Source organism: Stegostoma tigrinum, chromosome 6 (assembly GCF_030684315.1).
Source record: "Stegostoma tigrinum isolate sSteTig4 chromosome 6, sSteTig4.hap1, whole genome shotgun sequence".
Classification (NCBI taxonomy): Eukaryota; Metazoa; Chordata; class Chondrichthyes; order Orectolobiformes; family Stegostomatidae; genus Stegostoma; species Stegostoma tigrinum.
In genome coordinates, this window is record NC_081359.1 from 64568927 (window position 1) to 64596710 (window position 27784).

Below are 27784 nucleotides of genomic sequence, written 5' to 3' on the forward strand. Positions count from 1 at the left end.
TGGTCTCAGGCCAACTGCTGGATCTGTTGCTAGGAAATGAAGTCAGTAAAATGGAGCAATGGATTTACAAGGATGTTGCCAGATATGAAAGGTTTGAGTTATAAAGAAAAGCTGGGTAGTGTGGGGCTTTTCTTGCTGGAAGATGGGAGGTTGAGAGGTGACCTTATAAAAGTTTATAAACAATTGAGAGGTATAGCTAGAGTTGTCTTTTCCCTAGGATGGGGCATTTCAAGACTAGGGAGCACATTTTCATGGCAAGAGGAGAGATTTAAAAAAAATGAGGGGCAATTTTCAAAAAAAAAAGAGGGTGTTTCACATGTGGAATGAACTTCCTGAGGAAGTTGTGGATGTGGGTACAATTACAATGTTTAAAAGACATTGGCTAAGTACATGAATAGGAAATATTTAGAGGGAAATGGGCCAGATGTGGGAAGGTGGCACTAGTTTAGTTTCGGATTATGTTCGGCATGGACTGGTTGGTCCAAAGAGTCAGTTTCCATGCTGTATGACTCAATGACGTCTGGTGGATTATGAAGATGATCTAAATGACACAGACTTGCAGAATGGACAAATAGGTAAGAGACAGAATTTAGCATGGAGTACTAAGAGCTGATCTATTGTGGCAAAAAGTATAGGGACAGGCACAGTTCTAAAAAGTGTGCAGGGACAGAGTGTCCTGGGGAATCATGTGCACAGATCTTTGAAGATGCAAGGATATATTAGGAGAGTAATTATCAAAGTATATTGCATGCTGGGCTTACATACGTTGAAAGTGCAAAAGTACATTAAGTATAAAAGGTAGGCAAGTTCTTCTAAATTTCCATAAAACCCAAAAAATAAAATATTACATACAATTCACTGCAATTCAGGAAGGATATGACAGTCCTGGGTACAATGCACAGGAGGTAAACCAGAAGAGAATCAGTGGTGAAGTATTTCAGCCGCAAGATTATGTACAAGCAGCTGGGATTGCTTTCCTTGCAGAAAAAGTGGTTAATGCAAAGCTTCATGAAGAGGTATAAACGATGTCTCATCAGCTGCTGGTATAAGAACAAGGAAGGCACAAATTTATTCGGAGATAGTAGGAACTACTGATGCTGGAGCATCTGAGATAACAAGGTGTAGTCCTGGATGAACACAGCAGGCCAAGCAGCATCAGAGGAGCAGGGAGGCTGATGTTTTGGGCTTAGACCTTTCTTCAGAAATTTATGGTTTGAGCAAGAAGGTTGTGAAAGAACAACTTTCATTTTAATACATGAAATTGTAATATTCTGGGTTTTTTTGTGTACAACATCGGTAAAAAGGGAAACAAGTAACAATTTCAAAAGGAAACTAGGCAGCTCAAGGGAAATAACCTTGTAATGCTACAGGACAGACTAGATGAATAGGTCTGACTGGATTGCTTTTCTGACAGCTGACATGGACTTGATGTGCGAAGGGACCTTCTTCTGTGCTATTATGACACTATAATTCTAACTGCCAATAATTATCTAGAAAACAGCTTAAGACACTGAGGGGTGGCCTCTGAGGTCTGTAAAATCGTGAGTGGCATAGATAAGATAGATAGCCAACAGATTTTCTCCATGGTAGGGGACTTGAAAACTAGACAGCATAGCTTTAAGGTGAGATGGGAGAGATACAAAAGTGTTCATTGGGACAATATTTTCTACACAGATGGTGGTGATCATCTGGAATGGACTGCTCGAGGTAGCAGATCTCTTCCATGGAGAATATGTTGGACTCTGCATTTACAAAAGAAAACTATTGCACCTTACAGGGGAAGCTTTTTCAATATATCCTTGCATCTTCAAAGTACAATTTTATTATTTAAGAAATATCTGGACAGATACATGGATGGGATAGATATGGAGGGATGTGGACCTAATGCAGACAAATGGGATCAGATTAATTGTGAAAACAGGCAGCATGGACAAGTTGGGCCTCCATGACTTTAAGACTATAGATCAGCCTTACCTATTTGCAGTGATCATGAACAAAGAGAAACATCCTGGACATTGCTGTATACCAACTGGCATAACAAGTCACCTGTACTTTTACATTTAAGGGTAATTAAACACCAAAATAAAAAAGTTGAACGTAGGAACAGGCAAAGCATCGATATCTATTCAGTTATGTAAGAAGCAACTAGAAATATGCCCATTAATTGTTATTAGCAGATCTCTTCCATGAAGGAGAATATGTTGGACTCTGCATTTACAAAAGAAAACTATTGCACCTTACAGGGGAAGCTTTTTCAAAGCTGCCTACAGGATCCAAAGGGTATGGATGTCATTTAGTTTAAAAGGCCTGCACCCTACGATTGTGCTCTTTTTAATGTTTAAAGAATAAATTTCCAGCCCAAGTTTCAATTCTTACATTCCGTTCTCATTACATCAAAAGTAACATGATGAAGAATAATGTGACAAGTTTTAAAACTTAGCTAGACAGATAAGATGACAAATTCTGCAGTGAATGACATCAGGGCTTTGTACTTTAATAAAAATACAAAGCAAGTGGTAAACAAAACAACAAACTATGTAAACACCGTGAAATAGGTTTCAAATGTCAGAAGGCTATTACTTGACAAATGAATATTCATTAAAAACCATTTCAAATCAAATCTGATTTGTGTTAATCATACACAGACAAACTGACAATCAGTTTGAAATCTGCAATGTTCTTAAGTGGGGGGAGAAAAGAGAGTTAACAACTCACACAGATATGAACTGATCCTTAGCCAAAATACAAATTTACCCAACTTGATTTCCTTTATGCCTGAGAATCTAAAATTGATTCTGCATTCACGGTAAATGCTTTCCATTACAGCATGCATGTTCCTGACCGCTCAGCAATGGTAAGTAAAATTAATGATTAATAAAATCATTATCTATGTAATCTTGTTAACCTCTCCAAAATTTGTAATCTTCTTGAATGGCATTTTCCAGAGTGCTAATATAAATAAAGGTATGAACATGAAGTATTGACATGCCACTGAAAAACAAAAGGTTGTACATTTGAATCATACAAGTCAAATTGAAAAGTCCACTGAAAGTTTTCACTTTTATTTGTTTGCTTTTAATTAAATAATTGCAGAAGTAGATGTGTTGTTTTCAGTCCCTACTCTATAAACTCTTACTACTGCCTACTGCTGCCCACGTTTTAACTCATATAAAGCTCCATTCAGCTGTGCTTGCTGACCTGCATTATTTCCTGATCAAAAAGCTTCTTCCAGTCAGCACAAGTTTGTTCCAACTGCCCAAATTGCATCTTCAGAGAGAAACATTGAGCACTGCGCCCAAATCAGCAGCCTCTTGTACATAACTGTATACTTTAGTAAATACTCAACCTGTCATGTTGAACAGCAGTGAGCTTCTCCGTTGATTCCAGTTAGAATCAGGAATTTTAAATAGATGCTCTTCCATTGTTCAAATGCATTGACTCATCTCCCTCAATGCAGTCTTCAATTTCATTGCATTTGCACGTAGTTCCATAAGCAATAAAATCTCAAAAGCTAGGACACTCAGAACGCCATTCCATTGTAACAATCATAAACTGGTTCTGTGGGTGTCATGGCACAGCAAGTGATTTATATCAGATTAAGTTAACTAAGCCAAAATACCTATACTTTTGTGATATTGCCACCTACAATAGGGTATTTTCATCTAGCTTCATCATTGCTCACTCTCCACCATATAAAAACACTACTGAATATCACTGTATCTAGAACCCATCAACACATTACTGCAGCAAGCACTTTCATGTTGCACTAACTGTATTCCTAATATGTGGTTGCTCCGTAACAATCTGCAAATGAAGGGTGAAACTGTATGGATTCACCAAGATCAGAAATAAAAGTCTGACAGTGAGATCCACCTTGGAGAAACTGTTTTCACTGGTGTAGATAAAAACTTTTCAGTGGTATGCCACTGACTACCACAGCTTTTATCTCTGCTTTGACCCATACAAACAGCTAGCAGACATTGAAAAATATTGTTAGGACTGCTCCAGTTCCGTAAGCTTCACGCCAAACATACCTGAATGTCATAAAATACAAAAATAATTATTTCAACACCACAAAAAAGCCAGCTCATGGTGTCAGTGCTTCTGGGTTACATGCCTGGTTCATTTGAAAACAGCCTTCTCTTGCCACAGTTATCAACATACTCACAGTTTTCCCCTCTCCTCTCTAATTGAGACACATTGCTGAAATGCAAGGAAGAAATAAACCAATGCAGATATGCACAGATAGCAGTATTCAATAAGAAGTGTGAACACTGACTTACCTGTAGCGCTGCTTCATTTTGACCATTATAATGGTAAAGAAGGCCAAGTGCAAAATATCTGTGTTCAGAAAAACACAAGTCAAAACAAAATTAGTTCACTTGCCTTAGAACAGCGTAAGTGCTATATCATATAGCTGGATTTAAGATGTCAATATTTTGTGGTGTGCTAGGGATCAGCAAACTTCAAAAACATACACTAAACATGCTGTCATGATACTCCTAACACTACAGCACAACTGATCTGTTCATTGTACCACACAACACTTTCTCCAATAACCTAGATAATTGGCCATTTAACTGACTCAAATCAAGCAATTTATGGAAGGTGAAGAGCTGAGAGAGAATTCAGGAATCAGGTAATTCAAGAATAGTAGGAGAAAAGACAAGATTGTAGATCAGCCAGGATCATGGCAGGATTACCAAGATTGGTAACTAAATATTGAAGACACTTGATTGTCAAAAACATAAGGCAATTTAGAGAGAGAAAAAAAAAAATCGGGGGTTAACCTTGACAAAGGGGGGAATAAAAAGACAGCAGTGAGAAAGGACCTTAAATCAGTTTAGGTGGATCTAATAGGGAGAAAATCTTTGGGTGAGGGTAGTGAATTGATCTCCAGGCATAATTATTGTGTTCGAGTACAAGTCATAAAATTAGAACTATACGTAACAAGGGATGGAGAGAAGAGGATGGAGTACTTTAATTATCACATCAACTGGGCAAACTAAACATGCAGTCATAGTCAAGCTCATAGAATGTTTTTAATATTAATCAATGCACCAAGGAACCAAGTGGGAAGATTGATGGTAGACAAGTACAGACAAACATGTTAAGAATAAGTTCATAATTCATAATGAGTACGCATTCCCTTTAGGAATAAAGGCCCACAGGAAATATCAACCAACCCTGGCTGACAAGTAAAAGATAACATTAGATTAAAGAAAGTGACTTATAATACTCTGTAATCTTTCTAGTTCAGAATGTTTGGGACCAAGTCATTTCTGGATTTCATAACTTTTTGGATTATAGAATAATTTTAGAATGCTTAACCACAAGTGTGAGAATCAGAAAACACTGTAGATATAAGTATTTACATGAACGTGATGAAGCATGATAAATCAGTAACAACTGTTTCACTTTTCCAAATAATTTCCATTTAAATTAAGTTTAATTTGACAAATTTAAAATAGCTTTCACAAATGCGCACACCCAATGGCTTGTATCTGAGGGCTTTGAAAGAGCTGGTGGCAGAAATTGTTCAAAGCAACTATGTACACGTTCAGAATTCTTAGATTTTAGAATTACTATCATAGATTAGAAGGTAGTAACCATTACCTTGCTATTCAAGACCTAAGGGAATAAATGAAACAGAGAACTATACGTCTGTTAACTTGACAGTAGTAGGGAAAATGCTAAAATCTATTAGAAGGTATAAAGTATATATGGATTTATGAAACAGAAATCTTAAGATTTGCAATCAGCAGGTAAGATGAGGGGAGGCCAAAGGAAGTAATGTATTTCGATTCTCAAAAGAAACACCAAAAAAAGTTCCACACAGAAGAGATTCATAACGTTAGGGCTTCTGGTACCGATGGATCATGGACACAACATGGAGAGGAGGAATAAACAGGTTCTTTTTAGGTTGACAAGGTGAAACTACTAAGAAATCACAAGCATCAGCACTCAGTGTTTCAGCCATTTACAATCAACAGTTATGACTAAAATGCAGGAACTGTGTACAACCTATTCAACTTTGCTGATGATAGAAAAATGGGTGGGGAAGTAAGTGGTGAGGAGGTCACAATGAGATTGCAGAAGAATATAGACTGGTTGGGTAAGTGAGGAACAAGGTGGAAGATGGAATATACTGTGAAGATGAAAGCCAAAAACAACTTTTTTTTTTAGGAAGAGAGACCAGGAAATGTTAATTTGTTTTTTTTGTACGCAAAGTTAACAAGCAGTAGAACAAAAATACAAACAAAAGGCAAAGTCACCACAGATCTACCAGACATAGGGCTGCTCTCTCAATAGAGAGAGACAACTGATGGAGTTTAAGCCAAGGGTTACCATGCCTCAGACAAGGGGAGAAATTGAGGAGGTTGGAGGTGCCGTTGACAGTATCGAGGGCTATTGCAGGCTTCAGTGAGACATTGACAGAATGCAGAGCTGGGCTGAGAAATGGCAGATGGAGTTCTACCTGGATAAATGCGAAGTGATGCATTTTGGAAGGTCGAACTTAAATGCTGAATATAGGATTAAAGGCAGGATTCTCGGCAGTATGGAGGAACAGCGGGATCTTGGTGTTCAAGTGCATAGCTCCCTCAAAGTTGCCACCCAGGTGGATAAGGTTGTTAAGAAAGCATATGGTGTTTTGGCTTTCATTAACAGGGAGATCGAGTTTAAGAGCCGCGAGGTTATGCTGCAGCTCTACAAAACCCTAGTGAGACCACACTTGGAATATTGTGTCCAGTTTTGGTCGCCCTATTATAGGAAAGATGTGGAGGCTTTGGAGAGGGTGAAAAGGAGGTTTACCAGGATGCTGCCTGAACTGGAGGGCTTGTCTTACGAGGAGAGGTTGACTGAGCTCGGTCTTTTCTCTCTGGAGAGAAGGAGGAAGAGAGGCGACCTGATCGAGGTGTACAAGGTAATGAGAGGCATGGATAGAGTCGATAGCCAGAGACTTTTCCCCAGGGCAGGATTGATTGCCACGAGGGGTCATAGTTTTAAGGTGTTAGGAGGAAGGTATAGAGGAGACGTCAGAAGGAGGTTCTTCACCCAGAGAGTTGTGAGCGCATGGAATAGTTTACCAGTGGTAGTCGTGGAAGCGGAGTCATTAGTGACATTTAAGTGACTGCTGGACATGCACATGGACAGCAGTGAATTGAGGGGAATGTAGGTTAGGTTATTTTATTTTTGGATTAGAATTATTCCACGGCTCAACATCGTGGGCCGAAGGGCCTGTACCGTGCTGTACTTTTCTATGTTCTATGTAACACAAATGACGTTAGTTTTTTTTATTGTTAGGTTAGTTACATTAGCTTTTATTTATCTTTTATACTTCCATATCATATAAAACAGAAGTCTTACTACAACTATACATGGCCCTGGTAAGACCCACAGGTACAGGTTTGGTCTCCTTACCCAAGGTAGGATACACCTGCCTTGAATTAAGGTGCAACAATGCTCACTAGATTGGTTGCTTGGATGATAGATTGTCTGACTGAGAGAGATCGAATTGAATGAGGATATATTATCTAAAGTTTGGAGGAATAAGAGGAAATCTAATTAAAACAAATGAAACTATTAATGGTTTAGATAGTGTAGATGCTGGGATGAAGTTTTCCCTTGTTGAGGATATTGAACTAGAGATCACTATTTTGGAGAGAGAGAAGGGAGACCATTTCAGACAGAGGACTATGGCTCATTCAAATCTCCTTCAGACATGTGTATGCACAGTTAGTGAACATATCTAAAGTGAAAATCAACAGGTTTTTAGATATTCAGGGAGTCATGGAATTTGAAGACAGTTCAGTAGGTGGAACGGAGTTTGAAGATCAGGCAGTCTCGCACTAAATGTGGAAGCATGCTGAAAATGCCAAACGGCCTATTTCTCTTCCTATTTCTGTTTCTATTCTAGTTCCTTACGTAGAATATATAATAACTCAAATAGTACCGCACATGCATCACAAGGAAATTATGATTTTTAAAAGCTAAATGAAGCAGGATCACTAAAATAAATAGAAATGTATTAATATTTAATTTAACGCCAATATCAGATGGAACTTCCACTTTTGGAATACTCTCTTCAGCAGGGTAGGAGCCATAAAGACAAATTGGAGGCATGAATCACAGGGTTCATTTGGACTCCACTTTGATGAGATACTTAGGATTTAAATATTGTTTGGGCCAAAATGACCTCAGCTTTTTATGTTCTTAGGACACAAAAGGCAATGGTAGTCACCAATTTTTATGATAATACATGACAACTAACTGAGTTACATACTTTTTGTGATTTTCCAGCCAGGGTATACAGTCCACTAAGAGACATGAATTTTCTGAAACCAACAAATCCAACAAACTGTCATGATTAGCTTCAGCATACAGTTTTAGTAAAGCTGTGTCGATATCTTCTTTGTAACCATTGGCTATTTCAGTGCTCCGAATCTCATTCAAGTAGCTCATAAGGAATCGCTTGCACTTTGTAATCTTCTCCTGATCACCCTGCATTAATTGATTTAAGTCAGCATATTCATGTAATGGGGGATGTGACCGTATAAATGTTGAAGTTGAAGGAAGCAATAATGGATAGAGAGACATCAACTCTCTAACATCAAGCTGGCCGTTCCTGTTGACAAAGATAAAATTAAATAAGTACAAACTATAAATGCTTAATATAATGTCCCTATCAGAATAGCAAAATAATTCAGGTTGTCTTAAAGGGACTACGTTTTAACTAAAAGTATTAGATAGCTAGATGCGAACTAATAATGCATAGAAGCAAAAGTATTAATCCTTCTGACTGGAGTGGACACGGGACTGACTGGATAGCTCTTTCAAAGGTGCATAAACAGTCTCCTGTACTGCAACATTTTACTGATTTATGGCAGTTAACAGCCATAGTAAATTTACTATTCGATGTAAAGGCCTAATGGGCAAGATCAAGTTGAACCTTTAAAGTCAGGACAAACAGAATTCTGAAACATTCTGACAGCTTCTGCAAAAGTTCATTACGCATCATTGCACAATATCAAATCAATAGATTTGTTGCCCAGATAAAATTGAATGGCTACCATAATTACATAAAATCATGCAGGGTAAATACCATTCAGAGTAAATTGCTATTTGCATGTATTAAAGATGATATGATATTTGGGCATTCCCTCTTAAAATTGTTTGTTTTAAATAATACACAGATGTAGAATTTATTAACAGTAAAACATAAACACAATATTTTTGATGTGATATCTTTGGTAAACATAACCTGGTGGGATACAGCTAACTAATTTCCCAAAATTAACATCTGACCTTTCATTTAAAAAAAAGTCTTTTCTGAAGCCAACACTGGAAGTGCAATGCAAATATGTAACAGTGGTCTTGCTGCAAACTATTAAAAGGAAATTAAAGTTGCATACAAACAAGTTAGCTTTAAAGAAAAATTAGGTATTCATTAACTAATGCCACAGAATTCTATTGATGTTTATACCTGAAGAGTTCTTTAGCTTCTAAAAACTGAAGCTGGCCAAACTGTATAAATCCTGCTTGCTGCAGAATTCTTCTGTACATACCCTATGTATAATAAACAGATATGGTTAATGAAGTGTTTATGAACATCGTTAAGTAGCCATGGTTAGTTGAAGGCTCACAACAATCAACACAACTTATTTACTGGGGCTTTCTAAAGTTCTTAAGGAAAGTAGAAGAAGTCATTGTCATTCCTCCCCCACCCCCCACCCCCACCCCCACCCAGTACAGGTACCATTGAGCTGTGTGTGTGAGATCTAGAAATGTAACATTTTGGCGTTGGTTATAGTCCACTTTTGATAATTATTCAAAAAAACTTCCAAAGATAAGCATTTTCAGGTTTATGAAGAAAAAAAAAGCTAAAAGATAGACAAACTGGAATGTTGTCACCACCAAGTATCTATTGAGGTTGGTTGGCTCACCGAGTTAGTTTCTTGTTTCACGGACGTTTTGTTACCATGCTTGGTAAAATCCTCAGTGCAGCCTCTGAGGATGCTACCAAGTATGGTAAAGAAACGTCTGCAAAACAAGAAACCAGTTCGGTGAGCCAACCAACCTCAATATCCACAACCCGAGCCACAAATCTACTCCAAAACCTCAGAAACAAGTATCTATCTCTGAGAGAATGTGCCAAGTCAAGTTATAAGATATGACAGGGCAGTTCCAGAAAATTGCCTTCCAAGTAAAAAGATTTGAATGCCGCTTGTATACCTAATAAGTGAATGAGCCCTGAACAGGGACCACCAGTTTGCACAGACGTTGCCCGAGATGATGAATCTCAACTGTGTGCAGATTAGATTTTGGATGTATGTATTGAAAACAAAAACTTTGTTTAAAACATTTCACGGAAAAATAATACTTACAGTTCCACCAAGTTAAATTTGTGATGCAGTTTTATTTCTTTGCAGAAATTATCACCACCATGCAGTGCACTTTTATATTTCACTCCCAATATGTCATTCTTTCATAAGTACCAAAAGCTCAAGTTGAGAACACATAGTAGTGCATAGTGTTCAAAGTTCATAAGAGCACATCAGTTAAAAATAATCATATTTGAAGAGAAAATACAATACATCACATTCACTCTACAACACAGCCTGCCTGTAACAGGTCTAAAGGCTATTTGAACTGCAGAGAAATTAATGAAGGACAATAAACACATCTGGTTCACAAACTCAGTAATAAATGGATATCAGGCTCATTTTTACAAGTAAAATGAGTAGTAGTGAATGTGGATGAAGAGGAGTGTCTAGGCCAGACAAGAAACAAAATACACCTGGTAATAAACAAGGAATAGTTCAGATACCTTACAATCTAATATTCACTGCTTACTCAGACAACGGTCTTTACACATGACAAATATATTTAACCGTTACTTCACTTAAAATCCTACTAACCTGGAATTTCTCTCTTGGAATGTTTCGTCGAGCTCCTCTTGTTAGGAGCAGTGCTTCATCTACTCTCTGGCTGGTCAGAAGATCTTGAATTTGTTTTTCCAAGGGAAAGGGTACCAAGATATACACTTCTTTACTTGTGGCTAAAATCAGTTTTCCTGGTAATGAAAAAATTAAGGTCAGCAAAATTTATGATTCAGCTTATACACTGCCAAAAGCCCAAAGGAACACAAATAAACAACATGTATATATGATCCATTTTACTTAATTATGAAAAGATACCCAATCTGGAAATTTAAGATCAAACTAGCTAAAACAGAAAATGCTGGAAATACTGAGCGGTCAGACAGCATTTGTAACAAGAGAAAAATGTCAACTTTTCAAGAAATGAATTTCTGAAAGATCCAACTGGTTCCCACTCCAGTTGCCTGACTTGCTAGCTATTTCCAATATTTGTTTTTAGTTGATTCCTAGCATCTGGTGTCCTTTGTTTTATTTGTGGAAATGTGAATTTTTAATTAAAATCATTATCTTCAGAGATTGTATGCTGAAAAACAGAAATTGCTCAGCAACGTCAGACACAAAATTGTTACCAGGACTAAAACATTCCTGGACATTGCCCTTCTACGCCCAAATAATTAAGAAAATGATTAAAATAAATTTGCATAATGAACATTTCCAATAACATATCCTCTATGATGTAGTCTTGTATCAAGTAGTTTCATTTTGCTACGGTTACTGATGCTTAAGTTTTCAAAGGAAAGGATTTTCACTAAAGACTGAGCCTTTGTCTATCGATGACACAGAAACCCTCACCCTGTTCCCTGTAACAGGTACAAGCAGCACATGGGTTTATGACTAAGATCATGGCTGTCTGATCAGCCACCTCTGCTGTATCCATCTTTTGCTAGTGTCCCTCCTATTTCTTCTCATGCCCTTGCTGAGCTCATTAGTGGAGGCTCACCTCCATCAGTTCTATTCAACTGATCACCCAACTGCCTTTCCTGGCCCCTACTTGAGCTGATATTATAAACAGTTCTCTCTCTTCAGGTGCTGTCTGTTCTTTAAACCTGAATTATCCATCTCCCAAGAAAAACAAACACTTGACCTAATTGAACTTGCACAATACTGTTCACACTCCAACCTCCCATCCTTCTCCAAAGAACTGGAATTTGTGACCTTCCAAATCCAGTTCCATCTTTCCAGAACTCCATGTTGAATCACTCAAAAGTTTTTCACCCCATCCACAGTACCAAACAACTTTTATCAAAGTCACAAATGGTATCTTATGTGACTGTGGTAGAGTTAAACTTTCCCTCCCTTCTTAATCTGTGAGGCATCTTATCTGATTGACTAAACTATTCCCCTCCAACGCCTTCACACAGTTATCCAGCCGCAAGATTGCTGTCATGTGGAGCCATTCTTACCTCTCTAAATCACTGCCAGAGAAACACAAGTTGGCTTTCCTTCCTGCTCTCATATTGTTATCACCTAGTAATTAATTTTCACATGAATGCTGATAACACCCAGCTCTAACTCAATAACTCTCGTCTTCTCAACTGCTCCTAAATTTTCAGGTTGCTTTTTAATGACATCTAGTACTGGATAAGTAGAAAGTTCCTTCAGTTAAATATTAGAAAGACTTGAGTTATTCTTTTCAGAACCCACTTCAGAGCAGCTTCTCTATCAACCAACTCTATCCCTCCATGTGGCAGCATCTTGAAATTAAGCCTGTCTGTTCATTGACTTGGCAACACATTGGAATTATAATTCCAATACCATACTTGAGCCAACATTCAGGCCAATATTTCCAACATAACTCCACGTGACATCACCCTCGTGTTAGGTCATTCATGTCTTTGATCCTTCCAGATTCAACTATTCCAACGCATACTCTGCTGGTCATTCACATGCTATTTTCTGTCAAAGTGAGGCCACCCCAAGCTCTGCAACTCCTGACTTAACTTGTAATGAGTCCCCTTCTCCTACTACCCCTGTGCTCACTGATTTTCACTGGCTCTCTGTCAGGCAATGTGCTAATTTTAAAATGATCATCTTTATTTTCAAATGCCCCCACAACCCCACTATCTCAGAACTGCTCCAGTCCCATGGCTCTAAAAGAAAGCTGTACTGCTCCAATTCCAGCCTCAAGTACATCTTCAATTTTAAACTGCTGCACCAGCTCCACCTTCAGTTGCCTAGACTGCAAAACTCTGGAATGCCTTTTCTATGGGCTCTTGACACCTCTCTACCTTGCATTCCTCCATAGAGATTATTCTTAATGCATATTACTTTCAGATTATCAAATATCTCATGTGGCATATCTCATGTTTTATATCACTTCACCTTGAGCTGCATAAATATAAATTTTACTGTCATATCACTGTTTCGCAATGCCATCAGAAATAATACTTTATCATCAAAATGGAGAAAAACAAGTTTTACAGGAGTCCAGTACTATTCCAAAGTGGGTGACAATGATATCCGAGCATAACAAGCAAATAACATTGCAAAGGAGGTTAAAAGAGTTTTCAGGTAGGGTTACATGGCCTTTGATTTGAGAGGTTAGACACTTTTTAACTATGGAGCATGAAGTGTACCTCCCCCACCCCCATTAACTTTCAAGTTTGCAAAAACCATTGCTCAAGCAAGGCAGAGAGATTATTAATACTGAGGTAACTGATTCCAAGCAAGCTGAAATGCAATTCATCTGAATTACCTTCAAAGTCTTGTAGTATATGGCCATCTCTGAATGGAATGGACTGCTTCTGCTGTTGGTCAAGCATGCTGTGTACTGTAACAAATTCTTCATCCAAAGCTACCACATAAGGAAAACACACAGCCGCTCCAATCACATTCTCTGACCAATGAACAGGTGCACGCTGGGAAATTCCTGCAGCTGTTACAAACATTCCTGCAAAAGAAAATTAAAAAAAAACGAGTTGCAATTACCATGTCCCTAATGCCTTGCAGCAAATTTGCTGCCTGAATGGTAAGCATTTGTTAATAATTATAGCACTTACACTACTGAGAATAAAAGTGTTAATTCATACATTTAATTACAGGCAATGTTTCAATCCCTTAACCAGTCCCAAAGCTCCTGACAAGCATGGATTGTATTGGAGGCTTTAACATTCATTTCTTGAAATGAATGTTATGAAGTTTAATCAGCAAAATATGCAAGACCACTTGATGTGCAGCTAATGTCCGTTTCACAAAGGCAGCAACTAAGCAATGCATCTGTCAGCAGTCCGCTCAAATCAAAATTGGTTAATAGGCTTACAACAACCATTTTTAATGAAGGAATCATGAAAAAAAAGTCATTGAATTATCACAGTCTTGAGTAAAGATTGGTAATGCCTGTAACAGACAAATATACTTCTTACAAATTGCAAGGTCAGGTTATTTCTACACAAATCTGAATAAATATAGCTTATAAGTGACATTTTGACAAAGCTTTTCATCTTGCACTTATCAGAACAATTCGCAGGGATATAAACTAAAGGGAGCAAAATTAAGCTAACATTTATATTGTACAAGACAAGATTGGTAGGTAAGTGGACTCTGACTGGTAGTGGCGATGTCATAGACAATGTGCAATTAAGGCTATTTGACAGTTTACTGCCAGGCTCTAAGTAAATTTTCAACCATATAGGGGACTCTGATTGGTCAAGGCATTGCCTTAAAGAGAAGGACAAGTGAGCAGCAATAACCTATTCTGTTGAGTTCAAACAGGTGCAGTGCATGTCCTTTCTGCCTCATTTGGTATGGTAAGGCTTGCTTGTTGCAAAACAGATGAAAGTTTGAGCAACAGGTGAAGCTAGCTGTTTCATGCTGCTTCTATGCAATAGCAGAGGGCCCTCTTGTGGTGCAGTGGTCATGTCCGTATACCTGGACCAGACAGACCTGGATTCAAGTCCCACCCGCTCCAGAGGTATCTAATAACATCTCGCAACAGGTTTATTAGAAAAACAGATTAAATTAGAAAGAAAACTATGCAGTAGAAAGTCAAAGTAGCTCAGTCGGAACAGCAATAGGCTAAAAATTAAAAGGTCCTTCATTCAATCCTAGGCTTCAGCAGAACAAGCATGTACCTTTCTCTCGTTCCACAGTGGTGGCATCCCCACCTCTGAACTGGGAGGACTGACTTCAAGTCCTACCTGCTCCTAAGGTTTGTAATGACATTATTGAATAGGTTCAATTAAAAAATTGTTTTTTTTTAAAATCTACACAAGTAGCAAGGCCTTCTTGCGGTACAGTGGTAATATCCCTCACCCAAGGCCTGGGTTCAGGTTCCAAGTGTTCCGGAGGTGTGATATAACATCCCTGAACAGGATGATTCATAAAATGGGTTAAATAGTTTAAAACTATGCAGTACCAATGAGTGATACCCACCACTTACTGGATACTACTTCAATCTAAAAAGGCGTACTGCCTACCACACAAATGAATCATGTGATGCATAAATTTAAATGGTGTGAGATGCCAGAAATATAGACCAAAAACCTACGACTTGAGGATAATGTTAAACAGCACATTCCTTTGGCTGATTGCAACAGGCAAGGTTCTGACCATACCCAAACAGGTTGCAATTACATAAACTCTGTGCCCAATATGATGTGATTCAGCAAATGAACCAATCCTGTGTGCGTGAAGAAATATACCGACAACCAAGTCAGGTTTGTCAGTTAGGCTCACATCATGGCGCACTTGATGCTCGGGAGTCCACGTGCATTAATTGAAAGAGCCTTGTTTGCAGACAGTGAGCACATGTAAAAGCACTGTATCTATCTCAACTCAACAAAATAAATAAGCCATTTGCTGGTTCATTTCTCAGGACTATCCCTGGTCAGAGTCAACCTGTCTGGTTTAACATTTAAAAGTCTGGCAGTTAACCGTCAGTTAGCAGTAATGAGTATATTTTCAATGGCAACAATTCTACCAGTCTACTTGCTAATCAATCAACATTCATTTCTTGTGCAATATCAATGTGAACTTTCCCTTGAATTTGAATGTTTTTGAATTGGCCTGAAGAGGGCAAGATTAAAAGCTTCAACAAAATGTGTCTTTTTTTTTCCAGAAATATTCAGGTTCTACAGCAATGACACTTCAAGGCCAGCTTGAAGGTTTATACATTTTTCAGAATGTGACAAAGGGTGACATGATTTGAATCATTAACTCTGTTTTTCTTTCTAGAGATACTACCAGACTTGCTGAATTTTCGCCAGCGCTATCCTCTACACAGTTAACAATGCTTTCAGTTTTAATATCAAAGTTTTGAAATTGTGCATCTATACATTAAAGCCTAGAAGATAGACCCAACGCTAACTCCAGGAGGATTCTACCAAAAGACCTTCTGCAATCAGAAAGATATCATTATCCTGTTTCCCATCACTTGGCCAATTTTGTAACCATGTTGCTTCAGTCCCTTTTATTTCTCGAGCATCACCTTTGTTTGGCTGTTTTGCAGCACTACATCAAAGTCCTTCTCAATGTCTAAACATACAACATTCCTGCACTGATCAATTATCTCTGTCACCTCATTAAAAAGAACTCAAGTTAGTTAAACAATTTTCTTTTAGGAAATCCACTTTGTTCTCCTAAATTAACTTGTGTTTGGCAACCTGTCTATTAATTTCGTCCGAAATAGTTGTTTCGGGACATTTCCCCATAACTTAAGTTGAACCAACTGGTCTGCAGTTGCTAGCTTATTTTCATACCTTTTTTGAACAATTCCACACTCCATTCTTGAATGTGAGGAAGCCTCAAAATTATTGCCACTGACTTTGAAATTTCCACTTGCACTTCCCTCAGTATCCTTGGATATATCTCATTCACTCTTGGTGCCTTTCAACTTTAAGTGCAGACAGTCAATCCAATAACTCAATTAATTCTAAGTGCTTTGCGCAATTGAATTTCCTCCTCTCAAGATGGCCTACATAGCAGCTTCTTCCTTCACGAAAAGAGGGAAAATATTTGTTTAATATTTCATCCATGTCCTCTACCTCCGTATGTAAACAAACATTCCTTTGAATTTTCTTAATGAGTGCATGAGCCTTGGTGTGTCAATGCCAAGTACTGTGGACTGAACATTAGATTGCTGGGCATGCATGCAGCTGGATGAAACCTTCATATAAACACATTTGCTGGGCCCTAATTAAACCTACTTCTTTTATCACTCATTGTTCAAATTCCTATAAAAGTCTTTGGAATTCCCCTTTATGTTACAGGCCAGAATTTTTTCATACCGCCTTTTCTCTCCTTTTATTTGCCTTTCCCCACCAGTTTCTGAACATGGTCTACATAGCTTGGTTTGCAATTGCATTTCCAATCTAACATCTGACAAAGCTTATTTTTTTTTAAACTTAGAATTTTTGTAATTCAGGGAGTTTTAGATTTGTTTTCATTACCTTTCCCTTTCACGGAAATATACCTTGACGGTGTTCAAGCAATTCTTCGTCGAAGACAGTCCATTGTTTTGCTGCCATTTTCCTGCCAATCTTTGACTCCCAGTTTATTCAACAGAGATCAATTCTTACCCCAGTGAAGTTGGCATTTCCCCCAATTAATTATTCTCACTCTAGACTGTTTATTGTTTTCTTCCAGAGTCACCCTAAATCTTATGTAGTGATCACTATCCCTGAAATGTTCTCCCACTTACGCTTGGTCCACCTTCTTCCCAAGAACTAGGTCCAGCAGTACTTCATTTCATGTTGCACCAAAAACATATTGCCATAGAAAGTTCTCTTGAATACACTCTAGAACTCTTGCACCTCTGTCATTTCCAGTACGACTTTTCCTGCCCATATCTGGATAATTAATATCCCCTATTATAACTACAGTGCTTGCACTTCTCTATAATTTCTTGGCAAATTTGATACACTGCATCTTTCCCAATAGTTTGTAGGCTGTACACTACAATGAGCAACGTAATTGCACCTTTTTGTTCTAGCCAAATCAATTCAATCCTTAACCCCTCAGGCATCCTGTTTTGCCAGAACTACAATGCGCTCTTTCTGTAATACCACCACCTTTCTTCATTTTAGCTCCTTATCTCCCCTGAACAAACTATGTCCTGGAATACTTAACATCTACCCTTCCTTGAGCCAGGTCTCTTCTAACCATAACATTATATTTCCACTTCGCAATCTGTGCCTATAACTCGCCAATCTTATCAGGCCATGATACATGCAGAGGAACCCTGATATAGATTTTATAACTTTGTCCCTTCCTCTGACCCCACCTATTGACATACTATTCTCTAATCTAATGCTCTTTGCATCACCACTCACTTGCCCCCGCCACCCCAAACAGTATTCTGTTCACTTGTTATTCCTCTCTGATGCTATCCCCTGGTTACCGCATCCCCAGTGAGTTAGTTATAGCTTTCCTCAATATAACTAGTAAAACACCCAGCAGGAATTCAGTCCCAGTTCTTTTCAGGTGCAAAACATCCAGACAACAGGACTGGTTCTAGGGGAGACTGGACTTGTGAAGTCCCAGAAATCTAAAGCACAAATCTCCAGCACAAACGCTCCAGCTGAACATTCATGAGTCTTCCCCTCCTATCTCAATAGACACTTGCGTATGGCACAGGGAGTAATAACCAGGAGTAAAACATTTCAGAAGATAGAGGGAAAACATCAACTTCTTCAGTTAGTCCAGCCAATGGTTTTTGCTAGGGCCTGTTACATAATTTGTGATACCATCATCCTAATGAAAGAAATGTTACCAGGAGCTTTGTCAATAAATTAATTGTATGGAAATCCTAGAATATTTTATCAAAACATAAATTTATGTAGGAAGTGCGATTTACATTTATAGAAGGTTATGATTACTGACGTTTAATGTTAATCAATTCTTGTCAACATTAAAATATATCGCACTTCAACTCCAATGTTCCATGTGATACATAGTGCCACATTTCACTGAATGAGGGCAGTGACTTCAAGTCCTTCCCTTCAGCATAGCATCCCAGATAACAAAATGAAAAATTCTGACAAAACGCAAGTCATCCTGTTTTCATGGCTTCCACTACACTGATCAGCCTTCTAACTCCCTCAATACACAAACAGGAACTCCTAAATGTGTCAGTGGAAATAATGTAGCAACAATTGACTAAACATGCATAAAACTGAAAATACAACCTCATATTCTGCAGGCAAAATGAATTATAAGCACTAAATACTGCCTTTAGAAGTTATGCAAATGTTTTCCAGAATCTTAGTTCTAAATGAATGGAACAGCGAGTAGAAAAATAAATGGTGATATATAGATTTACTTGGGGAGCTGCTAGGAAGAAAACACATAGCCAGCAGTGGAGGAGTGGCATGAGACTATACTGAAACATTGAAAATAGGAGGAGGAGTACATCATTTGGCTTTGCTCTACCATTCAACAGGATCACGGCTGTTCATTTAAATTAGTTTCCTGTTCCCACTTGCTCCTCGTACTTTCTGATCGCTCTATTCCCAAGATCATATCCAACTCCCTTTTGAAAACATTCAATGTTTTTTGGCCTCAATCACTTTTTGTAGCAGAAAATTTCACAGGCTGACTACTCTGGATGAAGCAACTTATCCTCATCTCTGTCCTAAATGGCCTATCCGTATCCTTAAACTGCGGCCCCGGTTCTGGATATTGGGAACATCATTCCTACGTCTACCATCCGTCTAGTCCTGTTAGAATTTCATGGATTTCTATGAGATCCTCCTTCATTCTTCTAAACTCCAGCCAGTATGGTATTTGTACAGTGTACAGTAAATAATCCAGTCTTTCTTGTACAGGCATTCCAGTAAACAGACAGCCAAAAATTTGTTACATCCTCTCCATAGCCAGAACATTCTTCCTGCCTCCCCTTTTCCCCACCTATTGACATTCAAATAATAATCTGCCTTCCTGTTTGCGCTATCAATTTGTCCACATTATACTTCATCTGGCATGCATATGCCCATTCACTCAACTTGTCCAAATCACATATCTGCATCCTCCTCACAGCTGACCCTCCCATCTGAGAGTAAAGATAAAGGGAGGTATCTCTTGTCAAAAACACAATTTTTGCCTGACCTGAAGTATGTTCCGTACAACCATTAAAGTCAAGAAGGCATGATTAGCATAGTTATGGCGGAGAATTACAACACAGCCCCAAATATTGAAGGCTCATCAAAAAGATGCAGGCACACAATCTCCTCCTGCAACTCATAGCTTTTAGCTACAGCAGAAGTAACTTTCACATTTGTGTCCACATATTGCAAGTTTAAGTCAATATCACCTATATTAAGACAGCTTGAATCCTTCTTCATTTGTATCTTTGACTGCTGCAGACTGCTTCAAAGTCTTAGTACCATATACATTCACACTGAACGTTATGTGTTACTAAAAGCTACACTTTTCTATTATTCTAGGATTGAAAGGCCAAGTATAGCTGGTCATATTTGGGAATACAAATGCAGTGCTCAGGCTACTTTTGTCTGAGACAATAATGAATAATCAGTGGAAACATTTATTTTGTCTGGGCAATAATCAATCGCTCCAAGAGGTTCTGCTATTGTCCAAGGGTTACCATTTCTTTTATGTAATTGAATACATTCCTGACTCTCAAAATTTTGTACATTTATTAGCCTGATTAATGCATAAGATTGCAAATTAGAAACATGCACAGAAATAAGAGAAAAAAATTGCAGCCTATCTCGCTGACCCTAAAAATTAAAGCACCATTTATGACAGAGAAGATAAATTGCCTCATTCAGAGAGTGGTCAGCCTGTGGAATTCTCTGCTACAAGAAGTGTTTGAGACCAAAAACATTCACCGTTTTCAAAAATGCGTTAGCTATATTCTTGGGGATAAAGAGATCAAGACAGTACAGGGAGAAAGTGAATACAGGGGACTGAGTTGGATGAACAGCCGTGATCATATTGAATGGCACATCAGAGCCAAATGATGTTTTCCTGACCCTATTTTCATTCAATGAATGAAGGAAATGACTTCAAATCCTTTCCTTCAGCATGGCATGGCAGATAACAAAAGGAAAATGCTGACAAAATCTAAATCATCCTGTTTTCATAGCTTTCACTACACTGATCAGCCTTTTCACTCCCTCAATACACAAACAGGAACTCCTAAATGTGTCAGTAGGAAATGTACAAATAATGTAGCAGCATTTGACCAAACATGAAAATATGCATGTAAAACTAAAAACACAATCTCATAGTCTGCAGGCAAAATAAAATACAACCGTTGAACGCTCTCTTTCAGAGATATGCAAAGGTTTTCCAGAAACTCAGTTCTAGATGAACAGAAGCAGAAAGCAGAGCGCGAGAGGGACAGACAGCGCCAGAGGGGAGGGGAAAAAAAAAAACGATAAAACAGGTGGCCAGCAGGGGAGGAGTGGCATGAAACACTGAAAATTTCTAGACTAATGTATATAGCAAATGGGCAGTGTTGCAGGGTGTATCCCTTAGAGGCACAGGGCAAAGCTAGATTATTTCATGTACATTTTGCTCCAGTGATAACCAAAGTGAGTAAAGTGAGTGGGTAAGGATAAATGGACAGAGTGAAAATAGACCTTTAGCATCTTTTAGAAATACCTGGCTTTGCTCAGAGTAGAAACACCTAGCCTGAATGACTACCTTCCCAGCGAGGGACGTGGGAATAGAGTGGAATAGAGGTCGTAGAAAGACTTCCTGTGATAGTGACGTGGTGTCAAAGATTGGAAAGTAGAAAATTTTACATATATTCAAAATAGGGTGGAAGGACATTCCTAGTAACTAAAGGCATATCAGTTGATCAGTGATAACTAAGATGCTAGACACTACGGTTTAGAACTTTTGGTTTCCAGAACGTTAGAGACTGGGTGGACCCTGAAGGATGTGCATCCAGATCTCTTGGAAGTTCTGATGGCCTGACTGCATAGTAGTTGCCTCGGCATTTGAAACCTGCTGAAAGGAATTGCTTTGCACCTGAACCTTCTGAAAACATCCCCATTGTTAATTACGTGGGTACTTACAAAGGGGAAGTTACAGGATTTAAACTGGTTGTAACTCCTAGCTAATTATAAAACTGAACTCTACCCACACAGTATCTGACCAGGCCCACACCATGGGCATCTAACTGCCTCATACCATGGGTGCCCAAACTGACACTGTCACAAATAAGGATAAGCCAAAAATTGAGGGGAAAGAAAAAAAAACAGATGCTTAGAAAGCTTTGATATAATCAAGGAGAGTTGGCAGAGATTCAAATTTTTTAGACATGACGTCTGCTTTTAACTAATCAGTGTGGACTGTCAATTTTTAATCTGTTATTCCAAGCGAATATAAAAATTTACATAGAACATAGAACAGTATAGCACAGAACAGGCCCTTCAGCCCACAATGTTGTGCCGACCATTGATCCTCATGTATGCACCCTCAAATTTCTGTGACCATATACATGTCCAGCAGTCTCTTAAATGACCCCAATGACCTTGCTTCCACAACTGCTGCTGGCAACGCATTCCATGCTCTCACAACTCTCTGCGTAAAGAACCTGCCTCTGACATCCCCTCTATACTTTCCACCAACCAGCTTAAAACTATGACCCCTCGTGCTAGCCATTTCTGCCCTGGGAAATAGTCTCTGGCTATCAACTCTATCTATGCCTCTCATTATCTTGTATACCTCAATTAGGTCCCCTCTCCTCCTCCTTTTCTCCAATGAAAAGAGACCGAGCTCAGTCAACCTCTCTTCATAAGATAAGCCCTCCAGTCCAGGCAGCATCCTGGTAAACCTCCTCTGAACCCTCTACAAAGCATCCACATCTTAATTGGAACTATAAACCCACTTTGTATCCTTATTTCCTTTTCAGTTACACACTGCACAACATATGCAGCAAGATATCCTGTTGCAAATGAACCTTGTGTATCATAGTTTAAAATGCCTTTAGACTTTACAGAACGTTAGCCTAGATGTCCTCCTCGTCCATAGGAATTATTTGAGTCCGCCTGAATTACTGCCTCCTTGAAATCATCTATTGTTTTACCTATTCTACCCGATTCCTTTGAAACACTGAAATTAGATATCTTCCACCTGAGCACACTGTGCAGAAAATCCTGCTATATATCAAGGCTTGGTAGCAGAACTGGTGTATTTAGCAAGTTAAATGGAATTTTTTCTTAATATCCTTAAAATAAGATCCTATCTTCTCTGGTTCACTTAATACAGAAACAGCTGTATTTTTTTAAACCTCAAAAGTCCCTTCATGTAATCCCCCTGCCGTACTTGCTCTCTACTTGGCTTTTGAGTGATTGAGAATCATGTGCTCTTACAATACATTTTGGGTTTGAAACTGGCAGCAATTTTTGAAATGGATGGTCTATTCACCACTCCTCTGGGATAATTAAAAACCACATTAGTTTTGTAGCAATAAATCATATACACCAAACGACACTGAGTATCACAATAAACTTACCCAATGCACCTGGACCAGCTAACAGAAATTCCTCTCGACCAATCCGCTTCACAATCGGTTGTTTGTCCTCACTATTATATGGAAACAGGTCCTGTGAAGTTCCGGTGTTATAACTCAAAATAATATATTGTGTGCTCATTGCCAAGCAAAGAAAGTACCCATCCACAGCCATAGCAACTGGCTGCTCCGGTGTAGAGATTTCTTTTATTAACTGAACATGGTCCTCATGTACTGTGTACATCTGTACAGTTTTCCGCTTCAGTGAAATGGCACAAACCTCAATACAGAAGGGGTCTCCAGTCACTGGGTTCTCGTTCACAACAAATGCAGTTATTCCTTTGATTTTAGCTCCCGATGGTACAGGCTCCAGGCTGATCATATCCATTAGAACTACAATATTGTCACATAAAACCAATAGCCTGTTCAAAGCAGAAGCTGCCTTCAGCTCATTCACAGCTTTTTTTACCCCTAGATACTTGTGTAGTTGTTTTGTTGGAGTAAACGCAAGTCTCCCGGAGGCGGCAGCTTTCTCTTCCAATTTAAAGCGATAGATACAGCAGTCATTTGTAGCTACATAAAGGTTCTTCCCACAACATTCAATGCAATCAACAGAAATCCAAGATTTGTCTCCTATCAGCAGATCCTGTCCAAGCACAGGAACAAGTTCAAATGCCTTTACACTCATTGTGACTTCTCAGTCATCTAAAAAGAGGACAAAAATACAATGAATCATACATCTCATGCATCATCAAAACAACAGACTGTCTAACCCTCCAGGAATTATCATCACCTTAGTTATATTTTCTTGACATTGAATTAAATGAATTCTGTAAGGTACCCGGAGTCAGTAAAAAATAGAGGATCATCCTGTGGTACAATTCTTGCAAAAGCAGTATCTAAAGCACTTCAACAGAACTGGAACAACAGTAGAAATGGTAACTGTATTAGCGCATTTGGTAACTATCCAGCATGGTGTTAGTTATGGAACCTCCGATTTTGGTAACATGGCGATTTAATGCACCAGTCGTCCACAGCAGACCTTAATCACATCTTTGACATTAGATGAAACAGTAGAACAAATGGGTGAGTGTGTTAGGTAATTAATGGCAGGCAAAATCTCTCTGACATTGATCCAATTCCAAGATGATGTGACAATTTATGATTGGAAGGAAATCAACCAAGCATGGCCCACTAAAGGAATCTGAATATGTAAATCTTTCATTGTTTCTTCCAAATCAGCATGATTAACTGATTTTCTTTTGCCCCATCAGAATAATCATTCTAGCTGGAGAAGTAATTGGAAGTTTATGCATGCTTGTGCTATAGATATCACAGATGTAGTGTTAATACTCCAACAATATCGCTATGCTTGAGCATTTGCTAACTTATGGTTCAGTCATTGTTGTTTAATTAGATATTTACATAGTCCCCAACTCAATCTAAGTATGGTGTGTCAAAATTTGCAGACGACACTAAGGTAGAGCAAAGTGTGCAGAAGACACAAAGTCTACAGAGGGATATAGATAGTCTAAGTGAGTGGGCAAAGGTCTGGCAGATGGAGTACAATGTTGATAAGTGTGAGGTCATCCACTTTGGTAGGAATAACAGCAAAATGGACCATGTTTTAAATGGTAAAAAATTGCAGCATGCTGCTGTGCAAAAGGACTTGGGTGTCCTTGTGCATGAATCGCTGAAGGTGAGAGTGCAGGTGCGGCAGGTGATTAAAAAGGCAAATGGAATTTTGTCTGAAAGATGGAGTTTAAAAACAGGGAGGCTATGCTGCAGCTGTACAGGGTCCTGGTGAGGCCACACCTGGAGTACTGTGTGCAGTTTTGGTCTCCTTACTTGAGAAGAGATATACTAGCATTGGAGAGGCTGCAGAGGAGATTGACACGGTTGATTCCAGAGTTGACAGGGTTAGATTATGAGGAGAGATTGAGTAGACTGGGCTTATACTCATTGGAATTCAGAAGAATGAGGGGAGATCTTATAGAAACGTATATGATTAAGAAAGGAATAGATAAAGTGGAGGCAGGGAGTTGTTTCCACTAGCAGGTGAGACTAGGACTAGAGGGCATCGCCTCAAAATAAAGGGAAGCAGATGTAGGATTGAGGTCAGGAGGAACTTCTTCACCCAAAGGGTTGTGAATCTGTGGAATTCCCTGTCCAGTGAAGTGGCTGGAGTTACCTCACTGAATGTTTTTGAAGCAAGGCTAGATACATTTTTGAACAGTAAAGGAATTAAAGGTTATGGCGAGTGGGTGGGTAAGTGGAGCTAAGTCTCAAAAAGATCAGCCATGATCTTATTAAATGGCGGGGCAGGCTCGAGGGGCCAGATGGCCTACTCCTGCTCCTAGGTCTTATGTTCTTATTGTACTACTTTAATTCAAAATTATTCACGGTAAATCCCTTACAGACCTGAACCATTTTTTCTTCAGCTCTCCCATGTGTTGAACTCACTAGTGAGAACAAAAAGACAAAGTCTCACCACTGACCAGACCATCTGGCAACAATTTTAAAAATTATCATTTTCCCCAATAAATATGATGTAAAAAACAATCTGTGATATAAATGACAGTAATGGGTCAATATACACCTTTGATGAAAAAGCCCATATAACTGTTCTGACAACCTTTAAGTCAATGCCAACAGTGTTGTGAAATTGAATGCTAGATATCAAATCAGTGCAATCTACATCGGAATTCCACTGTAATAAAATCTTCGCAACATGCTGAAACACTTAGTTACAAATGTTTTTGAGTGAAGAGGGCACTTGTGGAGGGGCGCTTTTCTAACTGGATGTCTGTGATCAGAGCTAGGACTTCTGTTGTTTGTAACTTTTATATAAATGATTTGGATGGGAATGTATGTGGTCTGATTGGAAAATCTGCAGATGACACAAAAACTGGTAGAACTGTGGATAATGCGCAGATAATAAGGATGGTTATCAATGGATACAGAAAGGTATAGATCAGTTGAAAAATTGAGTGAAGAAATAGTAGATGGCTTTTAAACCTGGACAAGTGTGAGGTAATGCATTTTGGGAGGTCAAATATAAGAGGAAAATAAACAGTAAATGGCAGGATCCCAGGGAGCATTAACATACAGACGGATCTTGGGGTGCAAGTCTGTAGCTCCCTAGAAGTAGCAACAAGTGGAAAAGGTAGGAAAGAAAGCATATGGCTTGCTTGCCTTCATCAGTCAGGCCACTGAGTATAAAAGTTGGCAAGTCTTGTTACAGCTTTATAAAATTTGGTTAGGTCACATTTGGAGTATTATTTGCAGTTTTGGTCAACAACTTTGGGAAAGATATGGAGATTTTGAAGAGAGTGAAAAACAGGATTTTGCCTGGATTGGAGTACGTCAGTTGTAAGGAGATGTTGGACATACTTGGTTTGTTTCCACTGGAGCAGAGGCTGATGAGTGACTTGACAAAAGTATATAAAACTAAGGAAGGTACACAGAAGGTGAATAGTCAGAGTCTGCTTCCCAAGATGGAGACTACAAATACGATGAGGGAATTGGTTTAAGGTGAGATGGAAAAAGTTTAAAGGAGATTGCAAGGCAAGTATTTTTGTTAAACAGAAGGGGGTAGCTGTGTAGAATGCACTGCCAGAGCTGGTGGTAGAAGCAGATACAATAGCAGCAATTAGGAGGCTTTTGGACAAACACATAGACAGGGAAGAGAAGAATATAGACCACAAGCAGGCAGATGCGATTAGTTTAGATTGGCATCATGGTCAGTGCTGACATGGTGGGCCAAACAGTTTTGCTGCGCTGTACTATTCTATGAATTTTTGCCATTCCGTTAAGTAATTAATAAGTACATGTCCTGCAAAGCTCAACTATACAAACAAGGAGAGTCCAGGATACAATTCCTTTTCAGAGTTCAATTAGCTTATTTAAGTTGGCAGGGTGGCACAGTGGTTAGCACTGCTGCTTCACAGCACCAGGGACCTGGGTTCGATTCCACCCTTGGGCCACTGTCTGTGTGGAATTTGTGTATTCTCCCAGTGTCTGCATGGGTTTCTTGTCGGTGCTCCGGTTTCCTCCCACAGGCCAAAGATGTGCAGGCTAGGTGGATTGGCCATGCTAAATTGCCCATAGTGTTCAGGGATGTGTAGATTAGGTGGATTATAGGGGGAATGAGCCTGGGTGGAATGCTCTGAGTGTCAAAGTGGGCTTGTTGAGCCAAAGGGCCTGTTTCCACACTGTAGGGAATCTATGATCCACGAAGTCAGATAGCAATCATGCTGTCAAACATATCTGCAATTAGGCAACTAGACTCAGTTGCAGATATTTATAACAAACCTGTTTAGAGATGGTAATTAACATCACTCTAGAGTATGTGGGATTTCAACAATAAAGTTGGTATCTGGATACAGAACAACTGGTATTATTCAGAAAATCTGGTCAGGAA

The 27784-nt window shown here is 38.8% G+C and overlaps 1 protein-coding gene across 6 annotated transcripts in view; it reads right to left on the bottom strand.

Annotated features, from left to right (window-relative positions):
• The window catches only part of tgfbrap1 (transforming growth factor, beta receptor associated protein 1), a 52523-nt gene that overhangs the window by 12057 nt on the left and 12682 nt on the right, over positions 1-27784 (bottom strand). For 5 of the 6 annotated variants that reach the window (XM_048532294.2, XM_048532295.2, XM_048532299.2 and 2 more), the window contains 6 exons: positions 23365-24066; positions 13636-13830; positions 10920-11074; positions 9485-9567; positions 8285-8626; positions 4284-4341 (listed from right to left, as the gene is read on the bottom strand). In XM_048532294.2, coding sequence (XP_048388251.1) covers positions 4284-4341; positions 8285-8626; positions 9485-9567; positions 10920-11074; positions 13636-13830; positions 23365-24049 — 1518 coding nt within the window. In that variant the 5' untranslated portion in view covers positions 24050-24066. The remainder of the gene's footprint in view (positions 1-4283; positions 4342-8284; positions 8627-9484; positions 9568-10919; positions 11075-13635; positions 13831-23364; positions 24067-27784) is intronic. The other variant, XM_048532300.2, reaches the window with a different exon arrangement.